This window comes from Galeopterus variegatus, unplaced genomic scaffold, assembly GCF_000696425.1.
Source record: "Galeopterus variegatus unplaced genomic scaffold, G_variegatus-3.0.2 Scaffold1772, whole genome shotgun sequence".
NCBI classification, from domain to species: Eukaryota; Metazoa; Chordata; class Mammalia; order Dermoptera; family Cynocephalidae; genus Galeopterus; species Galeopterus variegatus.
Window position 1 is genome coordinate 281593 of NW_007727883.1, and position 21292 is coordinate 302884.

The window sequence follows — 21292 nt, forward strand, 5'->3', positions numbered from 1 at the left end:
CTATTTTCATTCAGAGGCATAACATGTTCAGAAAAATGTGTGCCATGCTATTTTTCCTTTTATAAATAATTTATTTATCCTTATTTACATCTTTTTTAACCCAATGTAAAAATGATCATCTAATTCTATAGCTCTGAAAAATTGTGTAAAGTGAAAAATGACAGTCAACAGAAGAAAGAAAGTACAGTTATCCACTGGAAAACAAAACAGAATATTTCAAAATGACTCCAAACAAAATAAGTTTACCCATTGGGAGGTCTAACTTGCATTCAGATCATTTATATGGGACTGTGTGACTATATACCCTGCTGTTTGATAAAAAATGATTACTAACCACAGGCACCCACCAGAAAACAGAATGTATGTTTAATGCTTGTGATGTCTCAGACATACAAAGCACCTTCTTAAAGAATGTCCATTTCTTTTCCATGGTAAGCAGACATAATTTTTCACCTTTTAATACTTCTGCTTCACAAAGTGGCTTATTTTATGAATTATGCTTTGCCATTTTCTCTTATGTTTATTTTAATAATATGAAAAACTGCATTCATAAAATAGACGGTTTTGTTTTACGAAACCCAAAATGTCAGTCTTTTATTTTTTTTTTTTTATTTTTGCTCTGTATTAAAATACATGGCCTTCTTGCTATTACAAAAATCTAATATTTATTTTAACATTGTTTACCAAACAAAAGAAGTTAAAAGATTCTTCTTAATAACCAGCTATTATTCTTGAATACTGAATTCTCATCTAAACCAAATTCATTTTCTAAGACTTGAATTAAATTTTCTTATTAAACAGGGCACAGAAGAAATACAGCCAAGCATAATATTTCCGACTACTACATTTTTAATTTGGCAATTTAAAACAACGTGAAATGAATCTAGTCCTCATTGCCTACAGTATAGTCTCATCCCAAATAGACTATTAAGACCCTTTAACCAACTTCCTAGTGTCAAAATAGCATTTCTACTAAGTGCCTGGTGTGTCGATGCTTCCAAAGTAAGTAACCCCTAAAGTGCCCTAAAGTCACAAGAATTTCGACCTGTACCAACAACAAGAAAAACAACAACAACAACAAAAGCAAAACAAACAAAACACAGCAACTGCGCACACAAAAGGGTTCTTCAGAAAGGCTTCAACCCTAAGTAATTCGACTTTCACAAACATTATACAGAACGTGCTTTCTTCGCCAGCAGAACACCAGGCCACGTGATCAGCCCGCAGGGCCACTCGGGCAACCAGAAACGATTACCGTTTCTAGAAAGAATAAGGCTCAAATGTGGCTGCTGCAGCCTCCCTGTAAGTCACGCCCGCAGGTGGCACCCGGAGCTCGACTCCACACCACGCCCGGACCCTGGGTGCCGGCCAAGACTTGTGGGGTTAGCTCCAGTCCCTTTGCTTTCTGGGGGTTAAAGTCAGGCCCTCCTGGTCACTTAAGCCCCCTTCGTGGTTCAGGGAAAGAACCACTCTCTCAGAACTCCTAACTTTGACTGGAGACTCTGGTTAAAATTAAGAACTTCAAACTCCAGATCTGAAAAAGTGAAACAGATGTCCTGTTTGTTAACCATAAATGGCTCGTACGTCGGATCCTTTCCTCTCTCTTTCTCTTTTCTCTTTCTGCTGCATTAAGTTTTATTTAATGCAGAGTTCGCTTAAAAGGTTAAGAGCGAGAAAGAGAAGAAAGCAAATACGGACCTTGATGGAAAAACTCCTAAATCTTTCTCTAGAAAATAACGAAGGAAGTCTCCAGAAAGATGAAAGTGCTCGACCTGCCTCCTCCCAGCGCAGCCAGCACTCGGGGGTCAAACAGGCATCCCCAGGGGACCTCAGCCTCGTCTAACCCGGTCGTGCCCCGCCACCGCACCCGCCCGAAGACCAGGGTCACCTGGAGTGGACGAAGGGGTCCCCGACTTGCACTCACGTGAGGACGTAGTTGACGCTGACGATGCAGTGTGGCCTGGAAGAGCGACTGTTGTGCACAATGGTCGCGTAGCTCTGCACCCATACCCAGCCACCGTGCTTCGCCAGGAACCTATAGTACTTGGTGGTCACCTGTCCCTTCACCAGCACTGATTGAGAGACAGAAGGCAGAGGGGTGGTGAACCAGCCTGCCCCGACTGGTCCCAAACGCAACCCCAGGTGGTGGGAGTGCGGGCCCCCTGTGGGCCCTAACGACTGCTCCAGGCGGGAGGGAGAGACAACAGGCAAATTCCCAAAAGAATTGATTGTCTTTTTCAACTGCGTGGAGTCCCCCCTTACAGGGATGCTAACGGAGAGGCCCCTCTCTGGACCGCTGTCTTCACCTGAGCCAAGAGGATAACACAAAGTTGGGAGTTTCCCCCAGATTCGCTTGAACTCTGACGCTCCCACTGAGCTCAAAGCCAAGATGTATCAAAAACCTAGGCGGGTCGAGAGCGTGAGCGGAGATGACCAGCCTTGGGTTTTCGCAACTTTAGTGAGGTTTGTATGTGGGGAAGCACATCAGTAGGAGAATAAGACCCCTCCTGTTGAGATTTCGCCCAGAAACGCCCCCCTCCACCTGTGTTAGCAGCCCGCTAATGTCAGAGAAACCTGGGGGACCCAGGGCTGTAGAAGCCCCTCGCGGGCCTCACACACCGCCACCACTATCACCCGACTGCGAGGGCTCCCATCTGTGCGCTTGGGTGAACTCAAGTAGCGCCCTTTCCCCGCCCCCGCCCCAGGGACGCGCCAGGGTGGCAGGGTGCAGGGCAGGGTGGCGCCTTACGCAGGTGGTGAGCGCAGCGCAGGTGGAAGGTGTCGCAGCCATGCACGTGGTGGTACAGGGTCTTCTCAATCAGGTCCTGAGGTTCATACCCCGTCAGCTCCGCCACCCTGAGGACAGCAATCCCCGCGGGATGAATTTGGGGGGAGGAGGGGTGGAAGGGGAGAGGAGTCGGGCGTGTCCCCCATTCCCAACAGTGTCTCACACCTAGGTGCCCGCCCTCACTTCGCAGGGCCCAGTCAATCACCTCGTCTGCAAAATAGACTCATTAAAAAAAAAAAAAAAAAAACTCACTGCCTCACTGTCACCGACACCGAGCAGGGCTGCTCTCATGCTAGGGTTGGCCCTTTTCGGCCCTGCCTACCCACCTGGAGTCCAGGAAGATGAGCTTCATGTCCAGGCTGGCACGGAACATGAACATGTTGCTGTGTAGCTTGATCTCCGTGACGGCGCTGGGAGGCAGCGAGTGACCCACGGCCACTAGGCCCACGTTCTGGTAGCAGCCGTCAAAGGGGGACATGTCCAGGCTGTACTGGCGGATCTTCAGGTAGCCGCTGCAATGAATGACCTGCGGCGGAGGGGGAGGGGGCGAGACTCAGCCAGAGTCAGGAAGAGCCCCCCAGAAGGTGGGGAAGGGGTTGAAACATGTTGAAACTCTACTTGGCCACAAACACCGTGTGGACCACGCCTTTGCACTAAAGGGTCCAAAGTCATTGGTGCTGTAAGGTGTCACAAGAGAGTGACTGCAACACCACACTGATCTCATCCGGGAGCTTGTGAAAACTGCAGAGTCCTGGGCCGCACCAACTAAATGCATTAATGCATCCGAATAGCTAATAGCGAAGTGGAGCCCTGGAACCTGCTTTCTAATGACATTCAATCACATTCAACTTGAGAACCACGGCTTCCAGCTAAAGCTCTGGTTCTTAACCAAAATTTTGGGGGGTCAAACTCTGACTCTATGGCTAAACTCACAATCCACCAAAGTCACCCGCCATTTCAGAGGCCTTACGGACCCTTACGGCCCATCTCTACGGGCCACAGTTAAGAGCTCCCGTGGTGCGCAGTATCTCGACCCAGACTTGGACTTCACGCTAAGTCCCCAGGTGTTCAGTGACTCTCGTGGAGTGTCCGGGCCCTCGGCGCTTTGATACATGCTGGGGGCGCACTAGGGTGCTGCCCCAGCTGCAGGAACGTCCCTTCCGCACCTAACGCGCCTTGTGTCCTGCCCCCTCCGACTACACCCAGCTGCCACGCGTCGTGCGTTTTCCAGCTCAGCCACACACCTTGTAGCCGCCGCAGGTGAGGCCTGCGTTCCGCTTGGCCAAGACGCACTTCATCCTCAGGAAGAAGGAGCGTTCGATCTCGTACTCTGAGGGAGAGAGGAGCGGAGGAGGCTCAAGACGTGAAATGGTCGGTGCAGGACCGGTCCCTGCCACGACTAACTGGGGGCAACCACAAGCAGACTGTGATGGGCCTGGACATCGCAGGCATGTGTCTGCCTTACCCTGCACGAAGTGAGAGTGGTAGGGCTGATGGGCGGTGAGCACCGCCGTCATCTCGTCGTGGTCCGCGGGATGGATGTACTCATAAATGCTGTTTCCGGTCAGCTCTACCTGTAAAGAGGAGGCTATCACCGTCTCCGTGGAGATGGAATGCCCCCTGAAGGGACTTAAAGTTGGGGGTGGGGGTCAAAACTGTGAGGACAGAAGCCAGAACTCTGGAACTGGCCCTGAGTTCTAATTCTAGCTCGCTGATTGCTACTTGCCTATTGTAGCCTATCAAAGCCTCAGCTTCCTTGTCTATGAAAATACTAATAGTAGCAATAGTAGTAGTAGTAGCCCCTGACAATGCTTTGGTAAAGACATCATAAGATAAATATGCAACCTCCTGCCACGTATCTGGCTTATGGTAAGCCTATCAAAGCCTCAGCTTCCTTGTCTATGAAAATACTAATAGTAGCAATAGTAGTAGTAGTAGCCCCTGACAATGTTTTGGTAAAGACATCATAAGATAAATATGCAACCTCCTGCCACGTATCTGGCTTATGGTAAGGACTCAAAAAAGTAGCCATTGTTTGGATCTGGAGTGGAAGCTAAAGAAAGAATAAGGGAAGTTGAAGAATGAGGAAATTCAAACCTGTTTAGAGTCCTCTTGCTAGCTGAGAGATTTCCAAGCCAGAAATGCAGATATGAAATCTTCAGAAAAGCCTCCTCTCCACCTCCTGCTTCCAGCTGTAGCTATAAACATTGCAGGCTGGAAGTGTGGACCACTCACCTACCTGAGAAAGACCCAGGTGGACTGAGGCTGTCTCTGAGATATACATGATCTTCCCATCTGGGGCCACCACGAAGATGAAGCCATCTAGGGTCTGGAGAGACAGAAATAGAGTGTGAACAGAGAGCCCTCTGGGCCATCTAGAGAAATTGGGGTGGGGAGAGTACAGAAGTCAGAGACATTTGGTCAGAAGGACAGAGAGATGGAGTGGAGAGGGGCTGGCAGGAAACAGGGCATAGAAAATCAGTCACAAGAGTCTCCTTTTTTGTTTATTCCAAATTTATAAGCATCTGGGGCATGCAGTACACTTGGAGAGATCCAGAAAAAGTGTTGCATAAGGCTAATGCCCTCCAAGACTCAAGTCTAATGAAATGGACAAAGGAGACACAACTGTAACACACACATTCTGCGGGGGAAATATCACAGCCTGTGATAAGAGGTGAGTTAGGTTCCTGGGGTGATGGTCACTGAAAGAATCAGAGGTTTCTGTGTCAGTCTTCAGGTATTCCATAGTGGTGGTGTCCTATAAAGGAAAGAGTAATAGCAGAATTTGGGAAAGATCCAATGTAGAAGGTACTGGTTGACATGAAAGGGCTGGTGGTCTGAAGTTTGTAGACAGAAGGAAGCGGCCAGTGGCTCTGGAAAGAGTCCAGGAGAGAAGGATTTAGAAGATGAGAGGCTTTATGAGCAGCAAGTCCATAGAGTAGTGTTGTAGTGTGTATGTGTGTGTATGTTTACATTGATGCATCAATGACAGAAAGTCTTAGACTCTGACTGGCCCTTTATCTCTGTGAATGAGCCCTCAGTCCAGGCAACAGAGACATAAGGATGAGTCAGTCCCTGCTCTCAAGGACCTGGAAGTCCAGCAGGATGACCGGCTGAAAATAGATATAATGACCACATAACTGAATACACAGTGCTGAACAGGTGGGCGGGGGACAGAGGCTGAGTGATCAGAGGCCTGGGGAAGAATCAAAAAGGCCTTAGAAGAGCTGGTCTTTGAGCAGAAACTTGAAGAGGAAGCTTGGACTGGAAAAAGAAGGAAGAGCATCCCAGGCAGAAGAAATGATGTGGCAAAGGCAGGGACTAGGGGTAGTATGTATCTGGTATATTCCGAGGTGATGAGTCTAGTGTACCAGAGATGGAGCTGAGGAAATACACCTGCAATGGACTTTCAGAATTTGAAATATCAACCTGCGGAATCTGGAGTTGCTCCTGTAGGCAGCAGGGTTCTAAAAGAGGTTTCTAAGCAGGAGAATAGTATGCTTAGATACGTTTGGGTTTTTTTTTTTGTTTGTTTGTTTTCTGGCAGAGTATGGACAGTGGCTACAGGAAGATGGGGATGCAGAAATCAGAGCAGGTAGCTGCAACACAGGTGGTCAAGCCTGAAACTGAATGATCACAGGGGAGATGTAGAAGGGGGAGAGTCTCATTCAAAGATGGTTCTGGCTATGGACTTCATACTAATTGCTGGCAGAGAGAAAAGTCAAGGCTGACTTTAAGGTTTCAGTAAGGGTATTGAGCAGAGGGTGACGCCGTTATCCAAAACTGACAATTTAGGGAAGCATAGTGAGATGTTGTATGATTGGAAGTCTGGGGGCAGGAGCTATTAAATGCATTCTTGTCTTGGAGATGCTAAACTTCAGGTGCATGAAGATTTCCATTTCCATATGCCTGGCTGAGCAGCAGAAAATAAAGGTCTGGAGGTCAGGAGAGGAATCTAGACTGGAGAAACTTGCTAGGGTCATGTGGAGAAAAGCCTAGAGGCAGTGGTGTTGCTAAGATCACCTAGGAGGCCTTGAGGGTATGTGAGGAGAAACAGAGCTAGAACTTTGGGGGAAATTACAGTTTTTGCAGGCCAGCCAGTGGTGGGAAAATCAAAGAGGAGCAGGCAGAGAGGAAGAAGAATCTGGGACATAGTGCTATTTTAGAAACTGAGGAAGGGGGAGAATGTCAAGTCATCAGTGTCACCTCCTTCAGGTCTTTACCCATTGTGAACTTCTCAGTGAGGCCCTCTTCAACCATCCCTATTTTAAATGCCATCACTCAAACACAATCCTGCTCCTTCCCCATATTTTTCTCCCTCGCACCTACGCCACCTGGTACACTATGCAGTGCACATGTGTGAGTTCATAAGGCTGTTCTCCTTAGAATGCAAACTCCGTGAGGGTAGGGCTTTCTGTCTGGCATTCAGTTGACCCTCCTATATTTGTGGAATGAAAGAGCTTAGATAGGATAAGAGAGCAGTATCTGGTACTTGATATCAAAATGCAGTGGAGCCTGTGCAGAGCACAGTGGGTGGGAGAGATGCCCGACTGCAGGGACATGGGAGTGAATGGGGAGAGAGGTAAGCCATTGAACTTGAGAAATGTGAGTCCTGTCAGAAATTTGGAATGAGGAAGAGGGAAGAGATAGAAAGGGTGAGGGGTTGTTTGGATTTTGTTATCTTGCTTATATTACTGAGAGAAATTAGTTGGGAATATAGAAACATTGAGGAAGGACACAGAGACATCTATCACGTGTCTCAGTATGTGTTTTAGAGAAGGAAGTTACAGCACCTTTCTAGATAAATTCAGAGGTGTGGAGGCCAGATCAGAGAGGGAATGCTCATCTAAGACCTTTCTTCGTCCCTAGGAGGAAGAGAGGGATGGGATATCGGTTTGACAGGAAAGGCTGTGGAGCTCTTGCCAAAAGATAGCACTCATGCCTGCCTAGTGGGAGAACCAGCTTAGGTTCTCCTGATGCTGCTTAGGTGCAAGACTCCCGTGCAAAAAGGTCCTGGTGGACTTGCGTAATAAAGAGGGTGCAAGACAGGGGACAAGTGTCAAACCTAAAAATGCCACCGGGAGTTTTGCTATTTAAAATATTTGTTCTGCGACTTAAGCGGGCAATGGGCAATTTAAAACGGTGTGCACTGCAAACAACAAGGTAACGGGCGCCTCACATTGGTTAAACTCATTACCTGGTGGGGGGGGGCGATGAGGGGAGAGGATATGTGTGTATTGAGCGTCTGTGCACTGCCGGGGCTGGCCTGGGGTGAGGGCGCGTAGGGAGAGAGAAGGCAGCTGGGCAACTACAGGGAAAAGATGAAACGAGCTGCAAACGCAGCTGGATCCGAAACGTGTGGGTTTAAAGCACTGGCCGGCATTTCTACCACGTTCCTGTTATTTCCTTTGGAAATCCTTCATTTCTGACGGTTTTGCGGCCCTGCCTCGGCGGCCTCGCCCAGGCTCTCCAGCTCCCTCACCGAATGGTGACAAGTGGTGCACCTTCCCTTGATGGGGTCTGGGCGGCGTCGGCCTACCTTCTGAACCCAACGTCTGGGTGGTCACCTTGCCTACCTGTCAGCCTCGAAGACACCCAGCGAAGTTAAGAGCTAGAGTTTAACTCTGGAGGAGCTGTTAGGCTGATAGAGGGCCACGTTCAGACTGGATTCCTTTTTTTTTTTTCTGAGAAACTAGAACTCCCGCGCAGCGCCAGGCACCCGGACCCTCGAAGCCTATGCGTCACAGGGAGACCTGCGCCTGTACCTGAAGCAAATGGGAGCCCAGTTCGCGGCCGACGTTGTCCAGGGGGCTTGTTCGACTCGAGTGGCCCCACGCCTCGCCAAGCCCTGTGTAGATACAGAAAGAGCCTTTAGCGACGGAACCCCGACCCACCTGGCAGTTTGGGACTGGTTCCGCGATTATGTCACGCGCGCGCGCGTGCGCGCACACAGAACCGGATACCATAGGGGCTCCTCCCACCGTCCCCTCCAACCTGGACAGCTGGAGATGGGAGCTTGTAAGTTTCGATACCTCCCTCTCAGCTTTTTAACAGAGTAAGACAAGGTTTCCCAGTGAGGGCAGGGCCATGGCCAAGCGCCCTGCTAGCAGGACCTGAAGTGGCCTGTGCCCTGGAGGAATCCCGACACACACCATACCCCAGTGATAACTTTTGCGTGGCTTCACTACTGTGTTTTCGGGGATGAAGAACATATTATTTCTCGCTCAGAGTTTTCATTATCCTTTACAGGAGCCCAGGAATGCCCCCATACCCTGCGAACGCCGCTGCCCGCCTGGAGCGACCTGAGAAGACAGGCTAGGTCAGTCCCTGGTGGCCTTTCTGATTGGCTGCGGGGCTCTCTAGCCATTCTCATCCCCTGACTTTAATCCCTTTCCAAAAAAAAAAAAAAAAAAAAAAAAAAAAAAATCCGATTGCCGATGACTTCCAGCCTGAAGTTCACCAGCATTTCTGCACAATCCTTTTTTCCTCTTCCTTTCCCCTCCTCGCCTCCGCCTTACAGACACCTTATCCCTCCTGGCATGGGTTTTTCTGAAGTGGGTTACTTTGAAGCTAACAACTTCTTAGCAATATTTTCGTTCCCTTTTCGACGCAGCGAATCATTTTTCTACTTTCCAGGTACTATCTCCTATTAACAAAGACAGGTTCTTCCTCTCTTTGATGTTACCACGTTAAGATCTTTCTAGGCTTTGCCCCAAACCATTTCTCCTGTGATGTCTAAAAAATAAAACGCTCAGGACTCTCGTGGCTGAGTTTTTAAAAATTATTATCGAAACTGCCATAATACCTGTTTGCAGAAAGAAAGTGAAAAATAAGGTAGAAGAAACTTGCAGAAACCTATGTTAAACTATTTATGGGTAATATCTTTTAATAGTACGGCTGCTAAAATTATTTTAACTAGGTGGTTAATTTCTTTTATTCCTACACCATTAAACAAGGTTTAACGCGACATCCCCCCGCCCAAAGGTGATTTACTGCGTTTAGGGGCAAATCACCATAAAGTATGCAATGACAAACACCCCCGCCCAAAGGTGATTTACTGCGTTTAGGGGCAAATCACCATAAAGTATGCAATGACAAACACATTCGCATTGTACTATGGGGGTTGGAGCGAATCTTTCAAAATAAAACGTGGAGTTGGACTTTTAAAAGGTGTTGGACAGGAACTGCTTCCTAAGCAAGCTATCAAAAAATCCTGGCAACGAGTAACTGTGAGCGCCCCTTAAGCTCGAATCACGTCTTTCTGGGTGTTTGCACATCTAAATAAATCTAACGATTTCCCCACAGCTCTGCAAACACTGAGGCTCCCCGCCCGCTCCTGGACTCCTCTCCCTCTCTTGCACCGATTCAAACACTCCTGACTCTTTAGCCCGCCCCCGTTTCTCTCCCCAGAGTGACTCCAGTGCGCTGGTCCTTGCGGTCCTCCTGTACTTCGTGGACAAGCCCCCATCACAGCCACCTGTACACACCCCTTCGCCTTGTCACCTTCCCTTTGCTCCTCCTGTCTCAGCCAACCTATCCTCCTTGGTTTCTGGCACGACATACTCATTTTTTTAATTCCCTCTCAGACGTACCCACACAGAAGAAGTGGCGGGAGGGGTTGGCTTTAGAGGCCACACCAGGGAAAAGGGAAAGGACCCTGCTGGGAGAGCCCAGGACGCAGGTGGCGCCGGACCTTAGGCACCCCAGCCGAAGCCTGAAACCCCAAAACTTCGCGGAGGAAAAGCCGGGACACACGGGCGCGCCCGGGTCCGTGGAGCCTGCGTTGTGCCAGGAGATGTGTCTTGCACAGCTCCGAGAAGGATGTGAGGCCTGCACCTGGGGCCAACAAACGTCTTCAATCTAAAATTCTGAAGGTCTTCCAAAGCGGCTGGAAGACGCCCCGGAGCGGTTTCCCGACCAGAATGATCAGAAAATTCCCAGGGCCGGGCTGGGGATTAAATATTGGTTCCGAACTCCGGGCGCCAGTCTCGGCTGGTTTTTGGCTCGGGTTGTGGCCTCATTGGTATGCGCCCACTCGGGAAACGAAGACTTCCCCACAGGTTAATGATAAACAGCCCGTCCCGGCGCAGGTTAACAGGGGCCTCCCTGGCCTTCTCCTACACCCCCCACACCCCACCTTTTAAAGTATGCGCCCACTCGGGAAACGAAGACTTCCCCACAGGTTAATGATAAACAGCCCGTCTCGGCGCAGGTTAACAGGGGCCTCCCTGGCCTTCTCCTACACCCCCCACACCCCACCTTTTAAGGAAACTTTTGCTTTCACGGAGAGTTGCCTTCTCTTTATGTTCCCCGTCAGAATCTCCGTCACACGGTTGTCTGAGTTAATATTTTACAAGAAACTGGTTGCCCTCGTTTGTTTACCTGTCAGACTTTCCTGATCTAATACCAAGGCTGAGTTCGCTCTTCGGGGTGCTTTTCCCAAGCCCAGGTCAGGGAATTCCCCCTCCCGAAAGTCTCGAAGTGGGCACGAGACCCCTCTCCTCGGACCCTCTCGCTTCCTGCCTTCGGTGACGCGCTCCAGCACCTAATTTCAGTTGGCAAGGGGGTAAGCTGAGATTTCGTTTCTGCACTTGACCTACCGCAGAAAATTCGCAAATCCTTTGATTGTCTGTTTAAAATGAGGAGGAAACCAGCTCCCTTTGCAGCGGGATTACAGTGGGAACAAGATCTAAAGATTCACTTGTAATTCGGTGAGGCCGAGGGAACGGGGTTTTGCAAAGGAGAAAAGGAGCTCCGCGAAGGAGGCGATAACTAAATCGGGTTTTAGACAAAAGGATTTTCCCCAGCTAAAGTGGCCGAAGACAAAGGAAAACATAATCTATTTTGGAAGATTTCCAAGATATGCCACATTAACCTTAGCAGATAAATTTTGCTTCTCCCAGGCCCCCCTCTTCCTTTAAAGTCTGGTTTATCATATTTACATAAGTAGCATTAGAAGGGATGTATCTATTATGGATCTAAAGGACTAGCTCACATTTCATGTGAAACCCGGGCAAGTTTCACTGTTGCTTTACCCTCAGTGCGCGGTTGAGCCATTTCCATTTAAATACCCCCTGACCCAGGGATTACCTCAATGGACTGACTGCACGGGTTTTGTAATTTCCTGAAAATGAGATTTCGATTTATAAAACAAGAAACCAATTAGTAACCAAATGAGGCGAAGTAGATCCACTAAAATTGACCTAATCCCACAGGCACCATTTAGGCCCGTTCTTGGCGAATGAATGATGAGCCCCAGTCTAGCATGAGCTCAAAGCATCATCCAGCTGTGTTATTGCAAGCAGCAAAAATAAATTGATCGAGCTTTTCCTTCGGAATGAATTTCATACCCTTGACAAAATATAGATTACAGACCCAGCATCATCGCCTGTTTCACTCAGATGGGAGGAGGAAGAAAAGAAGAGCTTGTTCTACTGTTTCTTTTCTTTTCTTTCTTCTTCTTCTTCTTTTTTTGTTTTTCTTTCTTTCTTTCTTTTACTAAATAAACACTACATCTCAATAGAAATGTGTCCTCCTTGCAATCCTTCCCGGAAAACTTCATCTCCCCCACCGATCGCGATATGCTTTTTAGGCAACTGGGGCGGGGGTGGGGGGATGCTGGGGGACCTGTCCTATGACCTGACCATAACTCGGTGACTGAGGCGGGAAAGCCTTCCGAGGCCGAACTCCTAACGTCGAGTACCGCAGCGGCTTGACTCAGCCACCGGGGTTTCCCCCAGGCTGAGGGTGTCCGGGGAAGAGGCTGGCCCAGGGGAGTGATCCCGAAAACTTCCAATCCTGTGTTTCCTGCGGGGCCTGAGCGTCCTAGTCAAACGCACACTGTCCAAGCCTTCACCCGGGCTTGAGACACCAATCGGCCTCCGTGCGGCAGCCTCTGCGGCCGGGCTCTCCAGGGAAGAGAGAGTCGGAGAACGGGTGCTCCCAGCCCAGAGCAAGTTCCTGGAACAGTCCCTGGGAAGGAGGTGCCCTTCAGACACCGCGCCGCACCCACCCCCACCTCCATCCCTGGGTCCCACCAGGCCCGCGGCCCTCCCTGGCCACTAGGCAGGTGTGGCTGGGCTCCTGAAGGCGTCGGTGACCGCGCTGGGCCAGGCCTTGAACCGCACAGCAGCCTAGATCCCACAGTGTGTGCCTGCGCTCCCTGTCCTGCCAGGGGCCAGAGACCCCGCGGTAGTGCTCGGGGAATCCACCAATGTTAGTGTAAATCTGGGGTGGAGACCGATGGTCACAGTGCTGACCTCCTCTGCGCCCGCGTGGTGCTCGGGCCCCCGAGTGCAGGCGTCCCGGTAGGGGCTAGAGCCTGCCGGCCAAACTGGCTACGGGCGCTCAAGCCCGCAGCGAAAGGACGAGAGCGGCAGAAACGAGGGGAGGGCGGGGTTCGGCCAGGTCTGAACTAAAACCGAGGACGAAAATGCACGTGGGTTGAGAAAAGTGTCCTGCATGGCAGCTGAATAGCGTCAAGCGATGTCGCCCCAGGATTCCAGGCCTTTGAGCGCAGCCTGGACTTGGCCACCTTCCTAGAGGTCCCCACCGGCGAGGCAGAGCCGCGAGGAGCAGGCGGTTCTCGCTCGGCTTCTTCTTGGCGCCGGAATCCCGACCGCGGCACCGAACCTGCCCTCCTGGAAACGGCCCGACAGGACCGGATCTTGGCTTAAAATTTAGACCACCGCCTGCCCTTGGGGCGGTGGCAGGGGCCGCAGGAGGGGCGATGGTCACACCTCCGCACCAGCCGAGCCTCTGCTCCGGATAGGGGGCGGAGACGTCCCCGCGCACTCCTGGAGGGCAGAGACCCGGGCCTGCGTGGGGGGTGCGGAAACTGTGGAGGCCGAGAGTTGGGCCGGTGTCTGCGGCTACCGCCGACAGAGGATCCGGCCTGGCCGGCTGCGAGCTTCGGACGATGCGGAAAGCGCGGCGGAGGTCTCGACACGGTAGTTGTCCCTGGTCTGGCCTGAGCCACTGAGGTTGAGCGACTCCGTGTGGGAGCCTCCCACTCGGAGGGGCTACCTGCGGAAGAAAGTTTGCTGGCCTGTAGACACGGTGTTAGCACTTTGAGAGTGGAAGGACCATTCCTAAATGATTGAGGTTCCCCTTCCTCCACAAAAAATTTTAAATTCTATGGATCAGGGACTGGCAATGGGTGGTCCACTAAACTCATTAGGTGTTAGAGGGGCCCAAACCTCATTTTCCTGAGGAATACCTGGCCCGACCGAGAAACGTGGCAAGAATCCACGGGCTCTCATTCCATGTTCACATTTGTGTCTGTAAAAGCTCAAAGCTGTCAAGATTCCCCAGAACTGAAAAAACAACTCCCCTAGATATCAAGGTTGTCCTCTGAAAATTTAGCCTGGTTTTAGCTTCAGGTAAGTGATTGTACCTTACTTGAAAGCATCCTACCATGGTTTATGATACCCTGTTGTTGTTTTTATTAGTGATCCCTCTCTTTAAAGAAAAAAGTGTTTTTTCATTGATCTGGTCTACAATTTCTAACACATAAATCTGCCTTGCAAATGCTCTGCACGGAGTTTAGTTCTGCAATCCACATTTTAAGTCAACATCAAAACTGGAATTAAACACAGAAAACCGGTGTGGAGCGTAAACTGTGCTTAAAGGCTTTTAAATGAGAAAAACTTCTGTAAGAAAATAAACATGGAAACCTAATGCTCAATCATTTCCCGAGAAGCAAGAAAAACAGCTTTAAATCACCCATCCACGTGGGAAATGGGACCTCCTTTTCTCTTTCAGTTCTCAGGCCCTCCCCCACCCCACCCCCAAATATAACGCCATTAAGGATTTCAATCTTGAGGTGAATATTATAGAAACGGTCTGTGGAGGTTTGTTTAATCATCCTTGTCCTTTGTAGAGACTCTCTTTCCTGAGCAGTTACTAATTTCAACTCTGATTATTTTTATTTTCCCAAGACGTTTTGACAATGAAATGGTAGTGTGATGTTACCAAGATTCTGAATAGCTATAGATATGAAAATATGTCTGTTCCCTTCAAAGTTTATTCTGCAAGCCACTAGGCCCACAGCTGAAATTGCATTATAGCTGGATAACAATAATATATTTCCTTTTAGTTGAATTTGTCCTATTTTGTACACAAAATCATGCCATCTTTTTTATCCTGCTTTTCTGGCTTTGATAACACTAAAGGTTTATACATTTCTACATTACATGCTTCACTTTTTCCTCTGCAAGCCTATTTTAGAATACAGTGTTACCAGTCAGCAGATACAGAGTTTTAATGATTTCACAATATTGCCTGAGTTTCTTTCTTTTTTCTTTTTTCCTTTTTTTTTTAAGCAATGAAATCTCCAGTCTAATGCTTTATTCTTATTTCAGGTACCCATATCCCATTCCTCTGTTCTCTTTCTCTGTCTCTCATTTTCCCCTCAACAGTTCAGTTTTATCTACTGAGGTAAATAAAAACTGAAACTTGCCCCCAAACAAAAAAGCTACTAGACCCTGGGGAAAAAACTGTATTCAGCAATTGGGTGGGGGTGGGGGTGGGAGGGAATGGGGGGAGGGGAAAATCTGTACTCTAAGGAATTTTTTTTCTTTTTTCAAATGTAAGTATGGAAGAATTTTTGTTTGTTCTGTTAACTTATAGGCTTTTGGCATTATAGGGTATTATAGATGAAATGTAATAGTAAAAACATTAAAGTTTTGCAGCACTGCTATGCCTATAGCTATGTCACCAGATTTATAATTATTTTAGATCATATACCTCGCAAAATGCATATGTTACATGTGACAGAATGTTTACCATGATGAAATAGCTATCTTTAGCCCATCCTTAAAACAAAATGTTGTTGATGGCCTACTATGTGCTAGGACAGCTTCAAGAGGGATGTATTTCATCTTCAAACATTCCATTTTTTATCACTGAAAAAGATTACACTCATATAAATTGCTCCATTTCTCACTCTGCCTTGGACCCCAACCTTGTCCACCCTCTGCTTTCAGCCAATGCTGAGCCCAAATTTGCCACCGCCTGCAGGTAATACCTGGTTCTTCGGCTTGTGACTGTTTCGCTCCATTGAAAGCTGTTGTGTTTTTGTTTTCGCTTCTGTTTGTTGTTTTTGTTCTTTAATGTTTTAAAGGACTGTGTTTGGATTTTGGGCTTTTGAAACTTATCCACTGTCAAAATTAAAACCTCATCTCTTGGAGCCAGCTGTTCGGATGACCCTGTCTAAATCACTAGGTGGAGGCTGTGAGTGAGTTATGAGGTCAACAGTAGCTGGAGAAATAAATGATGTGCCCAAAGTTCACACATCGTCCATCCCCTCCTCCCCATAAACTCACACTCACCCACAGAAGAAGGGAGGGTGGGAGGAGGCCAGGACTGGGAGGAAGGTGAGGGGGGCAGCAGAAAGCACAGTCAGTCGCTGAGAAAGTAGTCTGAGGGGACCGGCCTGACCACCAAGGGAATTCCTGCAGGAATCTTCATGGGTGCTCTCTTAAAAAATAACGGGAAGTTGGCTATGAGAATTTACTTTTTGTTCTTCATATTTATTTATAATGCGATTTATAATTTGTGGAGTTAGCACTTAATTAAACAAGAAAGCTTGCTCTCTTAAAAACAACAACAAGAAGCAGCCTGATCCCCTCCGAGCCCTGGATCTGCACTAAACAGACCAGCTTCCCCTGCCTGGAGACTCCCCGGGCTCTTCCGTTCCTCTCGGTGCCCGCCCCAGAAGCCAATCCACTATTCTTCTCCCGCGATTAATCGCAGCCCCACAAGCAGCACCATATGCTGTTTCTGATCAAACAGCGAGCGACATCGGCACCGATAATTGACGAGACCGGCTAGAAATCACGCATAAAGGGAGCCCACTGAGACCGCAGGGGCTGACAAATCACTGCTAATAATCCTGTTAGGAGCAGCGCAGCGGAGTTCGCAATAGCTTTATTTTTTATAAAGTAGGCGCTGACAATATAAAAGACAACGAGATCTCTTTTTTAAGAAGAAGGCATTGTAGTATAATGGTAATTTTCCCACCATCGATTTTCAGCACAGTTTGAATGGGAAATGTGGTTTTTAATATAAGTTCCCCCTCCTTTTTTCCCCCTTCCTTTTCTTCTTTATTAAAAAAAACAAAACAAAAAAAAACTTTCTAGGTACTTTAGGCTTTGATTCCTCTCCTCCCGTGGTTTCCAGGGTCAGATGAGGAAAACTGTTCAAGGAACCTCATTAAGAATAAACGACTAAAACATTACTAACATTTTGAGGGTAGAACTGAACTATAATTTGCAAGTTTTCCTTTAGTGCCCCTGACTAGTTTGGAGCATGTTTTGCAAGCTTTTGACTTGAATAATAACTTTAGGATCAAGCAAAGTGAAACTTCAAACCCAATAATGACTATTCTCTTCCCCCCACTCCTGTTCCATTTCTTTTAAAGAAACCAACAGATCCCAAACATCCAAATCAACAACATAAACCTCTACAGGTCACATAAACAGTCTTCGTTTGCAAATAAACAGAGTTCTTTCTCTGGGATTTTTTTTTTTTTTTCCCTGCAGCAGCAAAAGGGCATCTGTAAGGGGCAGCTCCAGGGGGTCTACATACTTGTTGAACATTAAAATTCCCAACAGGATTATTTAGAAATGAAATAAAAAAATTTACTTAGGAAGTGTAGCCAGATATTCCACTGCTATATATCTTATCAAAAGCAATGTCATTCTCTCCATTAATTCAGAAACTGTTTTAGTAGGGGAAAGGGATAGCATGATGTGATGCTGTCCATATAATTAACAAATCTGGAAAACTAGACAGCAGCCTAAAGCAGTGGTTCTAAATATTTTTTCCCCCTTTCTGGTTATAGACAATTTAGAAAATCTGATGGAAAAAAATAAGCTAAATATAAAAGCTCTAAAAATATAAAACTTCTAGGAGTAAATATTCTTGGCCTTGAAGTATATACAAAGATTGTTTTATTATACAAAAAGCACTAACCATAAAAGAAAAAAAACTGATGAATTGAACTTCATCAAAATTACACTATCTTCCAAAGGTTATTAAGAAAATAAACAGGCAAGCCAAAGACTGGAGAAAATATTCACAGAACACGTATTAGACAACAGACTTTTATCGAGAACATACAAAAAATTTTAACAACTCAGTAATAAGAACACAGACAATCCCCATTTTTTTAAAAAAGGCAAATGGCTTAAACACTTAATCAAAGATAAATGAATGCTTAATAAGCACATGAAAAGATGTTCATCATCATCAGTTACCAGAAATGTGAATTAAAACTGTAAGAAGTTACCACTGAATATCGACTAGAATGGCTAAAATTAAAAACCACAGAAAAAGTGAGTTTTGGCAAGAATATGGACTATCCTAGAACTTAGGTATTGGTATAGTCACTTGAAAAGATACAAATATTCTTGCATATACATCACTTGTGAATGTGTGTGGGGTAAATTTCTCAAATTGGAATTGCTGTGTAAAAGGGTTTTATCCTTCATGGTGCCAAACAGTTTTCCACAGTTGTGCCATTTTACATTTCCATCAACAGTGCTATGCGTCAAGTGTTAATTTCCCTCACATCCTTAGGAATGACATATCTAAAATATGTTTTAAATCTGCTTATGTTATTTGGATGCAAATAAAGGAAAGGATGAGTAAATGAAAGCAAGAAGTGTCCTTTTCCTACTGAGTATAAGTGGTTTTATACAGGACAGTGTTCTATGAAGGCTGCTCTGTCCTCACACAGTGAATCTTGACAATCTAAATACAAGTTTTAAATCATGTCAACAGCTCAGCTATTTTAACTTCTTGGCCTTATAAGACAATTTTTCCAGAATCTGTTTGCCAACCTGCCACCCAGAAAATATTGTCTAAGTGGGCTAGGCATCTTAATCCAATCTTACATATTTTGGGACTAGCCTGTTAACTTCCAGATAATACTAAACCCGAAGTTGCAAATTACCGAGCCACAGAGTTAGTTTCAGTACCTGTGAATGTCTTGGAAACTCAGAATAAATTTGCTATATGCAATTAAGAGACTGGGTAAATTCAGGACATATTCATTCATGAATATGCCTGCTCTTTATCTGTGGAACTATAGACATGTAGAGAAATTATATGGCTTAGCTAGTTCCATATACATGGGTCTAGCTATATACCTAGCAAAAATACAGAATTTGGCAGTGCTCTTGCTTTTTACTGGATACAATTCTAACAAGAGGAATAAAAAAGAAAGTCGTGTTTGGATTAGCAGTACTTTCAATTGAGCCCAGTATCTGAAGTGTTGACAAAAGCACTGTTGGGCTGCTTCCCAACCAAACATGGACTGAAGAGAAAGTATTAATTGGGAAGTAGAGAAAGCCTGGAAAAGGCAACAGGAATTATGAGTTCAGCAAGGACCTTAGTCAAGCAGCAGGGTTAAACTTTCCTTTTCAGAGAGTATGTATGTAAATATGCATGTACTTCTCTGCTCACTAGTGTAGGCTCATTGCCTGGGATCTGCCTTTGAAATTCCATCTGGGCAAAGTCACTTACCTTCTGGGAACACCACTCTCATTTTGAGATAGCTGGTCGTCAGTCTGATTATGGATGCTTTGTCCAGCTGCGAGGTGATAGCCGAGGGCAAAGGCAGTAATTTAGCCAGTTCATAAAATTCACTGTTTTCCTTCTCTCTCCTAGTCCGCGCAGCATTTTTGGACTTTTCTTTCATTGTGCCTTGTTCCCCCTTTCTTCTTACAACGTAAGCTCCACAGATTCATCCAAAACCAAAAATAAACTTTCAGTTAGAGATCATATTTGGCAAAAACATAAAGCATGTTTGAATGAAGAGACTGTAGTATTCGCAGCAGGGACAGTGTATTTATGGTAGTAAAAGACCAGAGAGAACAGAAAGTATTTTCTTTGAAAATGCAGGGTGCGAATATAGGAAAATTGCTGATCCACGGCAATCTGAGCAATCCTGGGGGTCTCTGAGTATCAAATGCCGGCGGGACCCCCGAGGAGCCAGCCTTTTCTTCTGTTCCGCACTGAGAATCCTGATCCTCGGGAAATCGACATAATAATCCTCGACGTTTGTTCTTCAGTCCCGCAGCATCTGAGGCGGCTCCAAGCCCCTTTGGGAAGAACAGGAATTCCGGACAACTCTTTCAGGCCACTGTGAAGACAACAGCATCAGAGCGTAAGAGATACGAGACTCCACAATCCCCCCCGCACTCGCCCCAATTCCGAGAAACGGGCGGAAAGGGCCTCCGCGCGCCTCGGCTTTCCTCGCCAGGCTCGGCGTTTTTGTTTTTTAAGAGACGGAGAAATCAGCAGCGAGACTGAGCCTCCAGCAAATACTGCTCGAGTTCTTTCACCCCTGCCAGCCACATTCTCCAGCCCCCTGGGAAGTTGCCCAAACGACACAACGCGTAGTTCTGAAGACCCTCAGGAGACCTTCGGCCACCGGTCCCCGTGCCCGCGCCCCGTCCAGGCGCACATCCCAGGAAAGCAGGTTTCCGCAAATCAGACTCCTCAACGCTGCGGTCGCCTCTCGGTCCCCGACCTTGGCAGATCTGGAGCTTGGCTGCCTCTCTGACTTGGGTTTCAAGAATGAGGATTCCTCAGAAAGTGGCACTTACACATCAAGTCCCTCGGGACTCCCAAGGCGACCCAGCGCTCTCCCTGCCCAGCAGGGGCACGGCAGCGCCAGGTTCACAGGTGGCACACTCGCGACAGCCCCTCGCAGGCGCCGGGGGCTGGGAGGCGTCCCGGCCTCTCCCCCGCCGCTGCAGAGCTGTGGGCGCCGCTGGGCGGGCGCAGGTGTCCTCTGCTTCACCTACCTTGAGTCCCCGCCGGCGGCAAAGGGTGCGGAAGCGCCCACCCCCTGACTGCACTCATGCCCACCGCCAACCAAGCGGCTCCGCGGTCCTCTCCGCTTCTCTTCAGCAGAGAGGAGCGAAGCCTCCCTGGCTCCCTGGCTCCCTTTTCTTGGTCATGAATTGAGGGAAGAGTGCGTGGCAGGAGGAGGAGGATGCGGGTTTGGGGACGGGTGAGGTGGTTTTAGAATCCTCCTCCTAGGCAGTTGCTACGAAGCCAGTATTATTCCTAATTGGAAGCCAAAAACGCCCCCCTGTAACTTTATCGCTTACGGGTTTAGCCTCAACTTCACTCCCGGGCTCCCTCTATCCCGCCCTCGCTCAATGCCACTCACAAGCCTCTCCGTCTCCTATTGGCTTGGCCTGTCCCGGGGCAAGGCGCTTATTGGTCGATCCAGCTGAGTGACGCGACTACGCCCCGCAACGCCCTCCGCGCGTCCCGACTCCCAGATCCCGGTCCTACGATCCGCGTGGCCGCCCTGGCACTCGGCTGGGCGCTGTCCGGCACACCATTTTCTAATTTAAAGTGCAACTGAATGCTGACTGGCTAACATGCACAGGTCAAATATTGGGTGTTGGGTATGGGGGAGATCAGTCCTCAACTTTGAGTACTTATGGTTAAAACAGACCCAGTTTTTATTAATGTATTCCA

The 21292-nt window shown here is 47.7% G+C and overlaps 1 protein-coding gene across 1 annotated transcript in view; it reads right to left on the reverse strand.

Moving 5' to 3' along the window:
- SIM1 (single-minded family bHLH transcription factor 1) overlaps window positions 1–19705 on the reverse strand; it is a 77318-nt gene extending 57613 nt beyond the window's left edge. The window contains exons 1-8 of the mRNA XM_008578834.1: window positions 19319–19705; window positions 8554–8636; window positions 5028–5117; window positions 4254–4362; window positions 4033–4118; window positions 3115–3314; window positions 2750–2856; window positions 1925–2072 (exon numbers count right to left, since the gene is read on the reverse strand). Coding sequence (XP_008577056.1) covers window positions 1925–2072; window positions 2750–2856; window positions 3115–3314; window positions 4033–4118; window positions 4254–4362; window positions 5028–5117; window positions 8554–8636; window positions 19319–19493 — 998 coding nt within the window. The 5' untranslated portion in view covers window positions 19494–19705. The remainder of the gene's footprint in view (window positions 1–1924; window positions 2073–2749; window positions 2857–3114; window positions 3315–4032; window positions 4119–4253; window positions 4363–5027; window positions 5118–8553; window positions 8637–19318) is intronic.
- Between the last annotated feature and the right edge of the window lie 1587 nt (window positions 19706–21292).